This window comes from Tinamus guttatus, unplaced genomic scaffold, assembly GCF_059628265.1.
Source record: "Tinamus guttatus ecotype Peru unplaced genomic scaffold, ASM5962826v1 Tinamus_guttatus_pri_ptg000126l, whole genome shotgun sequence".
Lineage (NCBI taxonomy): Eukaryota > Metazoa > Chordata > Aves > Tinamiformes > Tinamidae > Tinamus > Tinamus guttatus.
Window position 1 is genome coordinate 61,469 of NW_028288660.1, and position 14,822 is coordinate 76,290.

Sequence of the window (14,822 nt, forward strand, 5' to 3'; positions counted from 1 at the left end):
CAAACCTCCTGCTGCCCCCCAATCCGCTTCCTGCCTTTATTTCCATTGGAAAAGGGAAGGGTCCGGAGCTTCCCGCATCCCTTCCGGCTGTTTTCCCTGAGATCCGTGAAGGAGCAGAAGCCGCTTGGGTCCGGAGAGAGGCACTGAACAGCGGGAACGTCGCGGAGCGGGAAACGCGGCTCCGGAGGCGCCGGGATCCGGGTGGGAAGGACCTGGGAATCAATGGAGCGGGATGGCCGGTGCCGGGATCCCGGTGCTGATCCGGATGCTCCCTGGGGAATTGCGCAGAGGGAGAGGACGAGGCCGGAGAAGCGGAGGGTTTATTGGGATCTCCATAGGGAATGCTGGGGGGTCTCCCTTGGGATGCTCCGATGGCCGGTCCGGCTCCCAATGGCGGCGATCCGGATTCCTAGGAGAGATCCGCTAATACTGTCCATTGACAGGAATCCCTCCGGAAAAGGAGGTGGATGAAACCCTTGGAGCCGCGGGATGGGATCCGCTCGCTCCCGGGCGGCTTTGGGCTTCCCACCCTCTGGAATTGCCGCTAAAACCAAGCGGGGAGAGAGGGACGAGGCCATTTCTCTAGGGATTCCATACGGGTCCCGGTCCAAAGCGCTCGGAGAAGAAACCTGGACAAATCCCAAGGGATTGGGAGGCTTTCCGGAAAAGCCACTGGATCCCAACGCGGCCGGAGCTTCCGGATCTGCCCAAACCGCTTCCAAACTCGGACTCTCCGCAGCCCTGGAAACGTTTCCATTGACTCCTCCGGCTTCCAAGCACTTCCAAACATCCAGAGCCTTCCTGCTCCTCCGAGACGTCTTCCCGTTCGGCAGCGTGGAGAGAGATCCCGGGATTCCAGAGAGGTAGAAAGAAAACTGGGAAAGAAGAGGCGGAAAGAAGCTACCGGAGAGGAAAAGGTGGCCGGAGCCAGCGGATCCAGAAAAGGAGGCCGGAGTTACAGATGGGAAGGGCTTGGCTTCCAGATTCCACATTTTGGGAATTTTTAGTTGAAAACGGGGATAAAAAAGTTGGATAAAGAGGTTGAATCCGGCTCAGGATGCGTCCGTTCCTCGGCACGTCGACGGGATCGCGGAAGCGGCTTCTCCGCTCCGGCTCCCAGGAAGCTGCGGCGGTAACGGGGAGGAAGAGGAAGGAGGGAGGAAAAGCAGGGAATGGGGAAAATCCAATGTCGGAGCCAGGGAAGACGTCAGTGCGGGGAGGAGGAGGAAGGCGGCGATCCCAGTTTCTGGAGCCGGCGCCTCCGGAGTTCGGCGGCGTCGGGTTCTCCCAGCAGAGCCGATTCGTCTCCGTCTTCATCCGGAGCGAAGCCTTCGGCACCCGCCGGAGCTGCGGGAATGAAGCGGAGCCGCGTGAGGAATCCCAAGCGGAAAGCGCAGGAAAACGGCTGAAATTTAGGGAAAAGTAGCCAAAAAAGCTCCCAAAATTGCTCCCAAAAGCCACGCGGCATCTTGATTCCATCATTGCTGTAACGCTCCCAAAAGGAGAGCAGGTGCTTCCCGAAAAGTTTTTTTTTTTTGGAAAGGTGGCATTTGGGAAGGGTGGCATTTGGGAACAGTGACTTTTGGGAACGGCGGCTTTCGGGATCAGGATCCGTTTGGGAACAAGGGAGGCCCACGCACCTGTGGGAGCCTCGGGATCAGGCTGCGCGGCGAGCGGATCCGGAGAGCGGAGCGGAGCCGGATCTTCCGCTGGATTTTCCGGAGCGGGAGCCGGCTGGGGCGGAGCGGGACGAGGAGACCTGGGTGGCAAAGGAGGCCGGAAAACAGTGGGAAAAAGGGAAAACAAAGGCGGGAAAAGCAGCCGAAGGGCTCCGCGCGCGCATGCGGCCCGATCCCGGTTTCGGGAATGCCGCGGCCTCACCCGAGGGTGGCCAGCACGGAGAGGTACTGGTTGATCTGGAGCATGGCAGCATCCAGGAGCGTGTGGATGTTCTGGAGACATTGGAGCCGCGCTTCCAGGTGCTGCCGTTCCTGCCCTTCCATGGCCCGGAGCTCCTCTTCCGTCAGGCCCGCGAAGCCGGCGGGAGGCACCGGCATGGGGGGGAATCCTGGGAATGCGGCGGCGGGATGAGCGGGGGGATCCCTGGAGACGGCGCCTGGGAATGCGGAGCCGGGAATGCGGAGCCGGGTTTCTTACCCCAGAGCGGCGGCCACGGCATTCCCATCCAGGGCGGCGGGAAGGGAAGCCCGGGAAGCGTTCCGCTCGGAGCGGCTTCCGACGTGGAATCACCGGGTCTGGCGGCGCCGGCTGCGGGGATAGAAGGAACGTGAGGGCGGAGATGCGGGAGAACCATCCGCTTCCCGACATTCCCAGCCGGGTGGGAAAAGGGGAATGGAGGCAGCTCACCGGGAGCGGCGCCGGAAGCGGATCCGGAATTTTCGGAGCCGTTGGGCGCCTGCGCTCCGGGTACCGGAGGGAAAGGAGCCACCGGCGGCCAGAAGGGAAACATCCCGGGTGGAAAAGGGGGCAGCATTCCCTGGGGAACTGTGGGAAGAGAACAGCAGCTTAAAACGCTACAGAATCCCAAAAAAATTCCTCACAAAGCTCCATTCCGGAGCTGGGAGGAGGGATTCGGGATTCTGAGCATCTGGGATGCCCGGATTCGGGATTTCCGGATTCGACACCTTTTAAGGGAAGGGATGGGGGTCCAGCTGGATGCCGACATCCCAAAACCATCATCGCCCTCCGGAACCCATTCCCGGCGGCTCCGGATCCCATTCCCGGCGGCTCCGGAACCATCATCGCCCTCCGGATCCCATTCCCGGCGGCTCCGGAACCATCATCGCCCTCCGGATCCCATTCCCGGCGGCTCCGGGACCCATTCCCGGCGGCTCCGGAACCATCATCGCCCTCCGGATCCCATTCCCGGCGGCTCCGGATCCCATTCCCGGCAGCTCCGGAACCATCATCGCCCTCCGGATCCCATTCCCGGCGGCTCCGGATCCCATTCCCGGCAGCTCCGGAACCATCATCGCCCTCCGGATCCCATTCCCGGCGGCTCCGGAACCCATTCCCGGCGGCTCCGGAACCCATTCCCGGCGGCTCCGGAACCATCATTGCCCTCCGGATCCCATTCCCGGCGGTTCCGGAACCATCATCGCCCTCCGGATCCCATTCCCGGCAGCTCCGGAACCATCATCGCCCTCCGGATCCCATTCCCGGCGGCTCCGGAACCCATTCCCGGCGGCTCCGGAACCATCATCGCCCTCCGGATCCCATTCCCGGCGGCTCCGGAACCACCATCGCCCTCTGGATCCCATTCCCGGCGGCTCCGGAACCATCATCGCCCTCCGGATCCCATTCCCGGCGGCTCCGGAACCATCATCGCCCTCCGGAACCCATTCCCGGCGGCTCCAGATCCATCCTCGCCCTCCAGATCCCATTCCCAGCGGCTCCGGATCCCATTCCCGGCGGCTCCGGATCCACCATCGCCCTCCAGATCCCATTCCCGGCGGCTCCGGATCCCATTCCCGGCGGCTCCGGACCCCATTCCCGGCGGCTCCGGATCCATCATCGCCCTCCGGATCCCATTCCCGGCGGCTCCGGATCCATCATCACCCTTCGGATCCCATTCCCGGCGGCTCCGGAATCATCATCGCCCTCCGGAACCCATTCCCGGCGGCTCCGGATCCATCCTCGCCCTCCAGATCCCATTCCCAGCGGCTCCGGATCCCATTCCCGGCACTCACAGTTGGGCGGCGCCGGCGCCTGGGGGGTCTGCGGCGGCGCCGGCCCCTGTTCCGGCTGCTCCGGAGGCGTTGGAGGCGCCGGAGCCGGCAGGGAAGCGCGGAGCACATCCATACGGCACGTGGGACACGTCTGCTGGCGCTGGAACCAGGAGCGGAGGCAGCTGCGGGGACGCGGATGCCGCCGGATCATCGGGAAGGGGGAAAAAAAAATCCGGGAAGGATCCCGGGTTTCCCGCTGCGGGAAAAATCCCGGATTCGGGGCCTTCCTACCTGGTGTGGAAAATGTGGTTGCAGGGCAGGCGCTTGGCGCCCGTCACCATCTCCTCCCGGCAGATGATGCAGACGTTATCCATGGCCTGCAGCTCCTCCGGAGTGGCATCGGGATACCTGCGTAGGGAGACGGAATTTCGGGAGCGGGATGGGGTGGGAAATGTGCGGAAACCTCCAGAAAATCACCCGCGTGGCCCTCGATCCGGAGGGGGATGCGGGGAGAGAGCCAGGACTCCGGGTCTCCGTGTCCGGATCCCTCCCTTTTCCATCCCGGCGGATGTTCCCGTGGGATGCGGGGGTTTTCCCGGCACTCACAGCGTGTTCATGTTGCGGATGGCGCGTCGGGACATGATGGCGTCGGTCACGGCCTTCTTGAACTGCCTGCGGGGAGCGAGGACGGAGCGTCCGGAACGGGATCCGTGGGGACGGGAACGGCCCCGGCGCCCCGAACGGGACCCGAAGCACCCAAAAGAGCCCCCAAAAGACCCCCAAAACACCTAAAATAGCCCTTAACAGGCTCCAAAGCACCCAAAAGAGTCCCGAACGTCCCCAAAATGTGCCCCAAAGCACCCAAAATAGCCCCAAAGAGCCCCCAAAGCACCCAAAAGAGCCCCAAAGTACCCAAAATGTGCCCCAAAGCACCCAAAAGAGTCCAAAGAGACCCCAAAAGGGGCCCAAACAGGCTCCAAAGCACCCAAAATAGCCCCCAATGTCCCCAAAATGGGCCCCAAAGCACCCAAAGCAGCCCCCAAAAGACCCCAAAACACCCAAAATAGCCCTTAAAAGGCTTCAAAGCACCCAAAAGAGTCCCAAACATCCCCAAAATGTGTCCCAAAGCACCCAAAATAGCCCCAAAGAGACCCCAAAGCACCCAAAAGAGCCCCAAAGTACCCAAAATGTGCCCCAAAGCACCCAAAATAGTCCAAAGAGACCCCAAAAGGAGCCCAAACGGCTCCAAAGCATCCAAAAGAGCCCTAAAGTCCCCAAAATGTGCCCCAAAGCACCCAAAATAGCCCCAAAGAGACCCCAAAGCACCGAAAAGAGCCCCAAAGTACCCAAAATGTGCCCAAAGCACCCAAAATGTGCCCCAAAGCACCCAAAATAGCCCCCAAATGTCCCCAAAATGGGACCCAAAATAGCCTCAAAATGTCCCCAAAACGGGCCCCAAAGCACCCAAAATAGCCCCAGAATGGGCCCCAAAGCACCCAGGCGACCCCCAAGGTGCCCAAAGCATCCTCCCGCTGTCCCCAAATGTCCCCAAACGTCCCAAAATGTCCCCCAATGTCCCCAAACGTCCCTCAATGTCCCAAAAGAGCACCCAAAATAGCCCACAAGTGTCCCCAAAACAGCACCCAAAATGGGCCCCAAAGCACCCAAAATGGGACCCTTCAGCCATGAAGACCCCAAAGCCCCCAGGTGACCCCCAGGGTGCCCTAAGTGTCCTCCCGCTGTCCCCAAATGTCCCCAAACGTCCCAAAACGTCCCCAAATGTACCCAAAACAGCACCCAAAATAGCCCCAAACGGGCACCAAAGCACCCAAAATGGACCCCAAAACGGGCCCCAAAGCACCCAAAATGGGACCCTTCAGCCGTGAAAGCCCCCAAAGCCCCCAGGCGACCCCCAGGTGCCCAAAGCGTCCTGTCACCATCCCCAAATGTCCCCAAATGTCCCTCAATGCCCCAAAACAGCATCCAAAATAGCCCGCAAATGTCCCCAAAATAGCCCCAAACGGGCACCAAAGCACCCAAAATAGCACCCAAAACAGGCCCCAAAGCACCCAAAATAGCCCCCAATGTCCCCAAAACAGGCCCCAAAGCACCCAAAATAGGCCCCAAAGCACCCAAAATAGCCCCAAAATGGGCCCCAAAGCATCCAGGCCACCCTCAGGTGCCCTAAGCGTCCTCCTGCCATCCCCAAGTGTCCCCCAATGTCCCCAAATATCCCAAAACGTCCCCCAATGCCCCAAAACAGCACCCAAAATAGCCCACAAATGTCCCCAAAATAGCCCCAAACAAAACAGGCCCCAAAGCACCCAAAATGGGACCCTTTAGCCATGAAGGCCCCAAAGCTCCCAGGCGACCCCCAGGGTGCCCAAAGTGTCCTCCCGCTGTCCCCAAACGTCCCAAAACATTCCCCAATGTCCCAAACCGTACCCCAATGTCCCCAAACGTCCCCCAATGTCCCAAAACAGCACCCAAAATAGCCCCCAAATGTCCCCAAAACAGCACTCAAAATAGCCCCAAATGGGCACCAAAGCACCCCAAATGTCTCCAAAACAGGCCCCAAAGCACCCAAAACAGCCCCCAATGTCCCCAAAACGGGCCCCGAAGCACACAAAACAGCCCCCAATGTCCCCAAAACAGGCCCCAAAGCACCCAAAATAGCCCCAAAATGGGCCCCAAAGCCCCCAGGTGACCCCTAAGGCGCCCTAAGCGTCCTCCCGCTGTCCCCAGATATCCCCAAACGTCCCAAAACGTCCCCAAACGTCCCCCAATGTCCCAAAACAGCACCCAAAATAGCCCATGAATGTCCCCATAATAGCCCCAAACGGGCACCGAAGCACCCAAAATGTCCCCAAAACAGGCTTCAAAGCACCCAAAATAGCCCCAAACGGGCACCAAAGCACCCAAAATGTCCCCAAACCGGGTCCCAAAGCACCCAAAATAGCCCCAAAATGGGGCCCAAAGCACCCAAAATGTCCCCAAACCGGGTCCCAAAGCACCCAAAATAGCCCCAAAATGGGGCCCAAAGCACCCAAAATGTCCCCAAGCCGGGCCCCAAAGCACCCAAAACAGCCCCCAATGTCCCCAAACGTCCCCCAATGTCCCCAAACGCCCTCAATGTCCCCAAACGTCCCTCAATGTCCCCAAACGTCCCTCAATGCCCCAAAATAGCACCCAAAATAGCCCCCAAATGTCCCCAAAGCAGCACCCAAAATAGCTCCCAACCAGCACCAAAGCACCCAAAATGTCCCCAAACCGGGCCCCAAAGCACCCAAAACAGCCCCCAAAGCCCCCAAACGTCCCCAAATGTCCCCAAATGTCCCCCAATGTCCCCAAACGTCCCCCCGAGGCCACTCGCCTCATGGCCAGGTACATGGGGCGGATGGCGAAGAGCGGGAACGTGTGGACCTTGATCATGATGGTCATGAAGGCCACGTAGAGCAGCACCTTGACGAACCCTGCGCCCAAACGAGCCCCCCGGCGTCAGCGCGGGGCCCCGGCCCGGCATTCCCGCCGGGAAGCGCGCGGGAACGCCGGGAACGGGGCGGCACCGGTGCAGAGCTCCGTGTAGAGCATGTAGACGGCCTTGCTGTCCCAAGGGTTGTCGCTGCGGAGGTCCAGCGCGTGCAGGACGTACTTGACCAGCACCGTGAGCACCATGGTGAGCAGGATGGCGTACTGCGGAGCGTCGGGAATGTCGCCGGGAATGCCGGGAATTCCGGCGTTCCCGCCGCTCCGCGCGCGGTTACCTCGAAGCCGAACACGAGCTGCACGGAGGCGCCGCGCGTCAGGATGCTGTGGTAGGCGTGAGTGACGAAGAGGAAGTCCAGGATTCCCAGCAGGAACATGAGCGCTGGGAAAACGGGGGGAAAAACGGGAAGAGCGTCAGGGAAAGGCGGAGGATAAACCTGGATGGGTGGATGAGGCAGAATCCCAAATTAAGGGGCTTTGAGGCACTCGGTGCATCCCAAAACGATCCCCGAAGCGGTTCAGGAGATCATCCTTGATCCGTTGGATCCGATGGATCCAAGCGGAGCTGGTTCCACAGCTCCAGGATTTACTAACGGCTCCGGGATAACAAAAGCACCTACGGAATGTTCGCTGGGGCCAAATGGAGCCCCATACGGCTAAACCCTCCCGGAATTCCTTCCGGAGCCGTTTCCACACTTCCAAATCCGCACTCCGAAAACACTCGGCTGCGGATCCGGTTGTGTCCCTGCGGATCCGAGCTGGGATTCCTGTAAATCCCTGGCAAATCGGAGCCCCAAGAAGGGAGCGGGAAGGCGGCAGTGCCGGAGTCGCTGTGTTAGGATAAGGTCATTGCTCGGCATCGGAAAAACAACCGGCGGCTGTTCCCGATGGATAACCCGGAGCGGCATTCCGGAGCTACTCACAGACGATGCGGAAGTGGAAAAGCCAGGAGATATTGGGGCTCCTCTCCATCTGCAAGGAGAGAGGGAGGGAAAGGGCGCTGCAATTCCCAAAAAAAAAGAGCCGCTCCGCCCATTCCCATTTCGGGATACTCACGAAATCCACGCGGTCCTCGGCCAGCCAATGGAAGCACTTGAGGAAGAGGAGGAGGGTGAAGAGGGCCACGAAGCGGGGGCTGAAGTCGTCGCGGAAGACGGTGAAGGCCAAGCAGGTCTCGGTGACCGCGTACCAGGAACGCTCCAGCAAGTGCTGCGGAACGCCGGGAATCTCGCGGGAAGCGCCGGGAATTCCCGAGCCTCTTCCCACTCGGCCAGAGCCGAAAACATCCCCCAAAGAACCCCCAAATCACCCCTCTTCGCTGCCCCTTTTAGTCCCGTTTGGGATGGAAAGGGGTTTCCCGGAGCGGGATTGGAATCCGGAATGGATCCGTTCCCCGCTCCCTCATCCCGGGCGCTGCTTTTGGGGGGAATTGTCCCGTTTTCCAGCGCTCACCTCCATTTCCGCCGCCCGGAGCTGCCCGAAAAACACTTTGCCCATGAACTTGCCCAGCAGGAAAACCAGCACGAAGGCCTGGATGTAGAGAACCTGCGGGATAGGAAACAGGGATGGAGGCGGATTCCGGATATCCGGATCCGCGCGGCGTTCCGGAGCGGCCCCGAGGGCCACGGGCAGTTTCCGGCGAGCAGAAAAAGCTCCGTTTTGGTCCCCTGGGAAGCAAAAAGCAGAAGTGAGAGGGGGCGAGAGGCTCCGAGGGCCTTTTCCGCGTTGCCGCCGGAAGCTCCGACTCCGGAAAACAGTCGGATCTGTTAAAATCCCCCCAACAGGAATTGGGGGGGAATTTTCCGCAGGAATTTTCCCCCTTTTCCAGGTGGGAAAGCGGATGGAGGTGTGGGATGAGCTCGCTGGGCACCGACCCGAAATCCGTGGATTTACCCCCTTTCCCGCTTTTCCAGGTGGGAGAGCGGATGGGCTGGTTGCGCGTTAACTTGTTCCTTTCGACCCGGCACATGCAGCGCTCGGAAACCCAAAACACCCCCAAATCCCTTCCCAAATCCGTGGATTTCATCCCTTTCCCTCCCTATTCCAGGTAGGAAAGGAGGTAACGACCTGGCACGAGCTTGACACACGCCAGCTTCCCAAATCCACGAATTTTGCCCCCTTCCCTCTGTATTCCATGTGGGAGAGTGGACAGGGTCACCATGAGGAGCATGCCGTGCGCCAGCGTCCCAAATCCATGGATTTGGCCCCCTTCCCTCTGTATTCCAGGCGGGAGGGTGGACAGGGTCGCCAGGAGGAGCACATTGTGCAGTAGTATCCCAAATCCATGGATTTGGCCCCTTTCCCTGCATATTCCAGGCGGGAAAGCGGACAGGGTCGCCCGGAGGAGTGTGCCGCACGCCAGCGTCCCAAATCCATGGATTTTGGCCCCTTTCCCCATGGATTTTGTCCCTTTCCCTGCATATTCCAGGCGGCAGAGCGGACAGGGTCGCCAGGAGGAGCGCACTGCACGGCAGCATCCCAAATCCATGGATTTGGCCCCTTTCCCCCTGTATTCCAGATGGGAGAGTGGACAAGGTTGCCAGAAGGAGAACGCTGCACACCAGCGTCCCAAATCCATGGATTTCGTCCCCTTTCCCTCTGTATTCCAGGCGGGAGAGCGGACAGGGTTGCCAGGAGGAGAACGCTGCACACCAGCTTCTCAAATCCATGGATTTTGGCCCCTTTCCCTGCATATTCCAGGCGGGAGAGCGGACAGGGTCACCAGGAGGAGTGTGCTGCATGCCAGCATCCCAAATCCATGGATTTATCCCCTTTCCCTCTATATTCCATGTGGGAGGACAAACAAGGATGCCAGGAGGAGCGCACCATGTGCCAGCATCCCAAATCCATGGATTTGGCCCCTTTCCCCATGGATTTTGTCCCCTTTCCCTCTGTATTCCAGGCAGGAGAGTGGACAGGGTCGCCCGGAGGAGCGTGCCGCGTGCCCGCGTCCCAAATCCATGGATTTTGTCCCCTTTCCCTGTGTATTCCAGGCAGGAGGGCGGACAGGGTCGCCCGGAGGAGCGTGCCGCGTGCCCGCGTCCCAAATCCATGGATTTGGCCCCTTTCCCCATGGATTTTGTCCCCTTTCCCTCTGTATTCCAGGCGGCAGAGCGGACAGGGTCGCCCGGAGGAGCGTGCCGCGTGCCCGCGTCCCAAATCCATGGATTTGGCCCCTTTCCCCATGGATTTGGCCCCTTTCCCTGCATATTTCAGGCGGGAGAGCAGACAGGGTCACCAGGAGGAGTGTGCTGCATGCCAGCATCCCAAATCCATGGATTTATCCCCTTTCCCTCTATATTCCATGTGGGAGGACAAACAAGGATGCCAGGAGGAGCGCACCATGTGCCAGCATCCCAAATCCATGGATTTTGTCCCCTTTCCCTCTGTATTTCAGACGGAAGAGTGGACAGGGTCGCCCGGAGGAGCGTGCTGCACGGCAGCGTCACAAATCCATGGATTTGTCCCCTTTCCCTGCATATTCCAGGCAGGAGAGCGGACAGGGTCGCCCAGAGGAGCGTGCCGCGCGCCAGCGTCCCAAATCCATGGATTTTGGCCCCTTTCTCCATGGATTTGGCCCCTTTCCCTGCATATTCCAGACGGCAGAGCGGACAGGGTCGCCAGGAGGAGCGCACTGCACGGCAGCGTCCCAAATCCATGGATTTTATCCCCTTTCCCTCTACATTCCAGGCTGGAGAGCAGACAAGCTTGCCAAGAGGAGCGCATTGCGCAGTAGCATCCTAAATCCATGGATTTTGTCCCCTTTCCCCCTGTATTCCAGGCAGGAGAGCGGACAGGGTCACCAGGAGGAGCGTGCCGCGCGCCCGCGTCCCAAATCCCGGGATTTGGCCCCTTTCCCTCTATATTCCATGTGGGAGGACAAACAAGGATGCCAGGAGGAGCGCACCATGTGCCAGCATCCCAAATCCATGGATTTGGCTGCTTTCCCCATGGATTTTGTCCCCTTTCCCCCTGTATTCCAGGCAGGAGGGCGGACAGGGTCGCCCGGAGGAGCGTGCCGCGCGCCCGCGTCCCAAATCCATGGATTTTGGCTCCCTTCCTCCTGTATTCCAGGCAGGAGAGCGGACAGGGTCGCCCGGAGGAGCGTGCCGCGCGCCCGCGTCCCAAATCCATGGATTTGGCCCCTTTCCCCATGGATTTGGCCCCTTTCCCTGCATATTCCAGACGGCAGAGCGGACAGGGTTGCCAGGAGGAGCGCACTGCACGGCAGCATCCCAAATCCATGGATTTGGCCCCTTTCCCCCTGTATTCCAGACGGGAGAGTGGACAGGGTTGCCAGAAGGAGAACGCTGCACACCAGCGTCCCAAATCCATGGATTTTGTCCCCTTTCCCTCTGTATTCCAGGCGGGAGAGCGGACAGGGTTGCCAGGAGGAGAACGCTGCACACCAGCTTCTCAAATCCACGGATTTTGGCCCCTTTCCCTACATATTCCAGGCGGGAGAGCGGACAGGGTCACCAGGAGGAGCGTGCCGCGCGCCAGCGTCCCAAATCCATGGATTTGGCCCCTTTTCCCTCTGTATTCCAGACGGGAGACCAGACAGGGTTTCCAGGAAGAGCATGCTACACGCCAGCGTTCCAAATCCATGGATTTTGGCCCCTTTCGCCATGGATTTGGCCCCTTTCCCTGCATATTTCAGGCGGGAGAGCGGACAGGGTCACCAGGAGGAGTGTGCTGCATGCCAGCATCCCAAATCCATGGATTTATCCCCTTTCCCTCTATATTCCATGTGGGAGGACAAACAAGGATGCCAGGAGGAGCGCACCATGTGCCAGCATCCCAAATCCATGGATTTGGCCCCTTTCCCCATGGATTTTGTCCCCTTTCCCTCTGTATTCCAGGCAGGAGAGTGGACAGGGTCGCCCGGAGGAGCGTGCCGCGTGCCCGCGTCCCAAATCCATGGATTTTGTCCCCTTTCCCTGTGTATTCCAGGCAGGAGGGCGGACAGGGTCGCCCGGAGGAGCGTGCCGCGTGCCCGCGTCCCAAATCCATGGATTTGGCCCCTTTCCCCATGGATTTTGTCCCCTTTCCCTCTGTATTCCAGGCGGCAGAGCGGACAGGGTCACCCGGAGGAGCGTGCCGCGTGCCCGCGTCCCAAATCCATGGATTTGGCCCCTTTCCCCATGGATTTGGCCCCTTTCCCTGCATATTTCAGGCGGGAGAGCAGACAGGGTCACCAGGAGGAGTGTGCTGCATGCCAGCATCCCAAATCCATGGATTTATCCCCTTTCCCTCTATATTCCATGTGGGAGGACAAACAAGGATGCCAGGAGGAGCGCACCATGTGCCAGCATCCCAAATCCATGGATTTTGTCCCCTTTCCCTCTGTATTTCAGACGGAAGAGTGGACAGGGTCGCCTGGAGGAGCGTGCTGCACGGCAGCGTCACAAATCCATGGATTTGTCCCCTTTCCCTGCATATTCCAGGCAGGAGAGCGGACAGGGTCGCCCGGAGGAGCGTGCCGCGCGCCAGCGTCCCAAATCCATGGATTTGGCCCCTTTCCCCATGGATTTTGGCCCCTTTCCCTGCATATTCCAGACGGCAGAGCGGACAGGGTAGCCAGGAGGAGTGTGCTGCACGGCAGCATCCCAAATCCATGGATTTATCCCCTTTCCCTCTATATTCCATGTGGGAGGACAAACAAGGATGCCAGGAGGAGCGCACCATGTGCCAGCATCCCAAATCCATGGATTCGGCCCCTTTCCCCATGGATTTGGCCCCTTTCCCTGCATATTTCAGTTGGGAGAGCGGACAGGGTCACCAGGAGGAGCGTGCTGCACGGCAGCGTCCCAAATCCATGGATTTTGTCCCCTTTCCCTCTGTATTCCAGGCGGGAGAGCGGACAGGGTTGCCAGGAGGAGAACGCTGCACATGAGCGTCCCAAATCCATGGATTTGTCCCCTTTCCCTGCATATTCCAGGCAGGAGAGCGGACAAGGTCGCCCGGAGGAGCGTGCCGGGCGCCCGCGTCCCAAATTCATGGATTTGGCCCCTTTCCCCATAGATTTTGTCCCCTTTCCCTCTGTATTCTAGGGAGGAAAGCGGACAGGGTCGCCCGGAGGAGCGTGCCGCACGTCAGCATCCCAAATCCATGGATTTGGCCCCTTTCCCCATGGATTTTGGCCCCTTTCCCTGCATATTCCAGGCGGGAGAGCGGACAGGGTCACCAGGAGGAGCGTGCCGCGTGCCAGCGTCCCAAATCCATGGATTTGGCCCCTTTTCCCTCTGTATTCCAGACGGGAGACTAGACAGGGTTTCCAGGAAGAGCATGCTACACACCAGCGTTCCAAATCCATGGATTTTGGCCCCTTTCCCTGCATATTCCAGACGGCAGAGCGGACAGGGTCGCCAGGAGGAGCGCACTGCACGGCAGCGTCCCAAATCCATGGATTTTGTCCCCTTTCCCTCTATATTCCAGGCTGGAGAGCAGACAAGCTTGCCAAGGGGAGCGCATTGCGCAGTAGCATCCCAAATCCATGGATTTTGGCTCCCTTCCCCCTGTATTCCAGGCAGGAGAGCGGACAGGGTCGCCAGGAGGAGCGTGCCGCGCGCCCGCGTCCCAAATCCCGGGATTTGTCCCGTTTTCCGGCACTCACGGCCATGCTGGGGCTGGACTTGGTCAGGTAGACCACGGTCGGGTAGAATTGGTGCTTCAGGTAGTAGGCGTGGGCGACCACGGCCGCCGTGAGCGCCAGGCTGGCGGCCGCCAGCGCCGCCGCGCGGAGCATCGGAGCGGCCGGAGCGCCGGGACGGAGCGACCTGCGAGGAGGGAATGGGGTGAGAACGGAGCGGGAATGGGGTGGGAATGGAGCGGGAACGGGGCCGCGTGCAGCATCGGAGCGGCCGGAGCGACCTGCGGGAGGGAATGGGAACGGGGTGAGAACGGAGCGGGAACGGAGTGAGAACGGAGCGGGAACGGAGCGGGAACGGAGCGGGAACGGAGCGGGAACGGAGCGGGAACGGGGGGCCGCCGCGCGCAGCATCGGAGTGGCCGGAGCGCCGGGACCGGAGCGACCTGTAGGGAGGGAACGGAGTGGGAATGGGGTGAAAACGGGGTGGGAATGGGGCAGGAATGGAGCGGGAACGGGGCTGCGCGCAGCATCGGAGCGGCCGGAGCGCCGGGACGGAGCGACCTGCGGGGAGGGAATGGGGTGAGAACGGGGTGGGAATGGAGCGGGAACGGGGTGGGAATGCTGTGAGAACAGGGTGGGAATGGAGCGGGAACGGGGGGCTGCTGCGTGCAGCATCGGAGCGGCCGGAGCGCCGGGACCGGAGCGACCTGCGGGAGGGAACGGGAATGGGGTGAGAACGGAACGGGAACGGGGTGGGAATGGAGCGGGAACGGGGGGCCGCCGCGCGCAGCATCGGAGTGGCCGGAGCGCCGGGACGGAGCGACCTGCGGAAGGGAACGGGAACGGGGTGAGAACGGGGTGGGAACGGAGCGAGAACGGAGCGGGAATGGGGTGGGAACGGGGTGGGAATGGAGCGGGAATGGAGCGGGAACGGGGAGGGAATGGAGCGGGAATGGGGTGAGAATGGAGCGGGAATGGGGTGGGAACGGAGCGGGAACGGGGCTGCGCGCAGCATCGGAGCAGCCGGAGCGCCGGGACGGAGTGACCTATGGGGA

General features: G+C 60.6%; 1 protein-coding gene across 1 annotated transcript; it reads right to left on the reverse strand.

Moving 5' to 3' along the window:
- Window positions 1–1,204: 1,204 nt before the first annotated feature.
- SYVN1 (synoviolin 1) lies at window positions 1,205–13,923 on the reverse strand. Its single transcript, XM_088521689.1, has 15 exons — window positions 13,792–13,923; window positions 8,628–8,720; window positions 8,232–8,384; window positions 8,099–8,147; window positions 7,454–7,557; window positions 7,256–7,382; window positions 7,059–7,162; window positions 4,296–4,357; window positions 3,981–4,097; window positions 3,711–3,871; window positions 2,368–2,505; window positions 2,158–2,268; window positions 1,882–2,068; window positions 1,641–1,759; window positions 1,205–1,347 (listed from the first exon to the last, which is right to left on the reverse strand). The coding sequence occupies exons 1-15, from the start codon at window positions 13,921–13,923 to the stop codon at window positions 1,208–1,210; spliced, it is 1,797 nt and encodes a 598-aa protein (XP_088377815.1). The 3' UTR covers window positions 1,205–1,207.
- Window positions 13,924–14,822: the final 899 nt, after the last annotated feature.

Bases quoted from the DNA above. Each gene is read 5' to 3' on its own strand.
- SYVN1 (XM_088521689.1), bottom strand. From the start codon at position 13,923: ATGCTCCGCGCGGCGGCGCTGGCGGCCGCCAGCCTGGCGCTCACGGCG. The intron at 7,383-7,453 runs GTAACCGCGCGC...GACGCTCCGCAG, and splicing joins AGCTCGTGTTCGGCTTCGAG to TACGCCATCCTGCTCACCAT. The intron at 7,163-7,255 runs GTGCCGCCCCGT...GTTTGGGCGCAG, and splicing joins CTACACGGAGCTCTGCACCG to GGTTCGTCAAGGTGCTGCTC.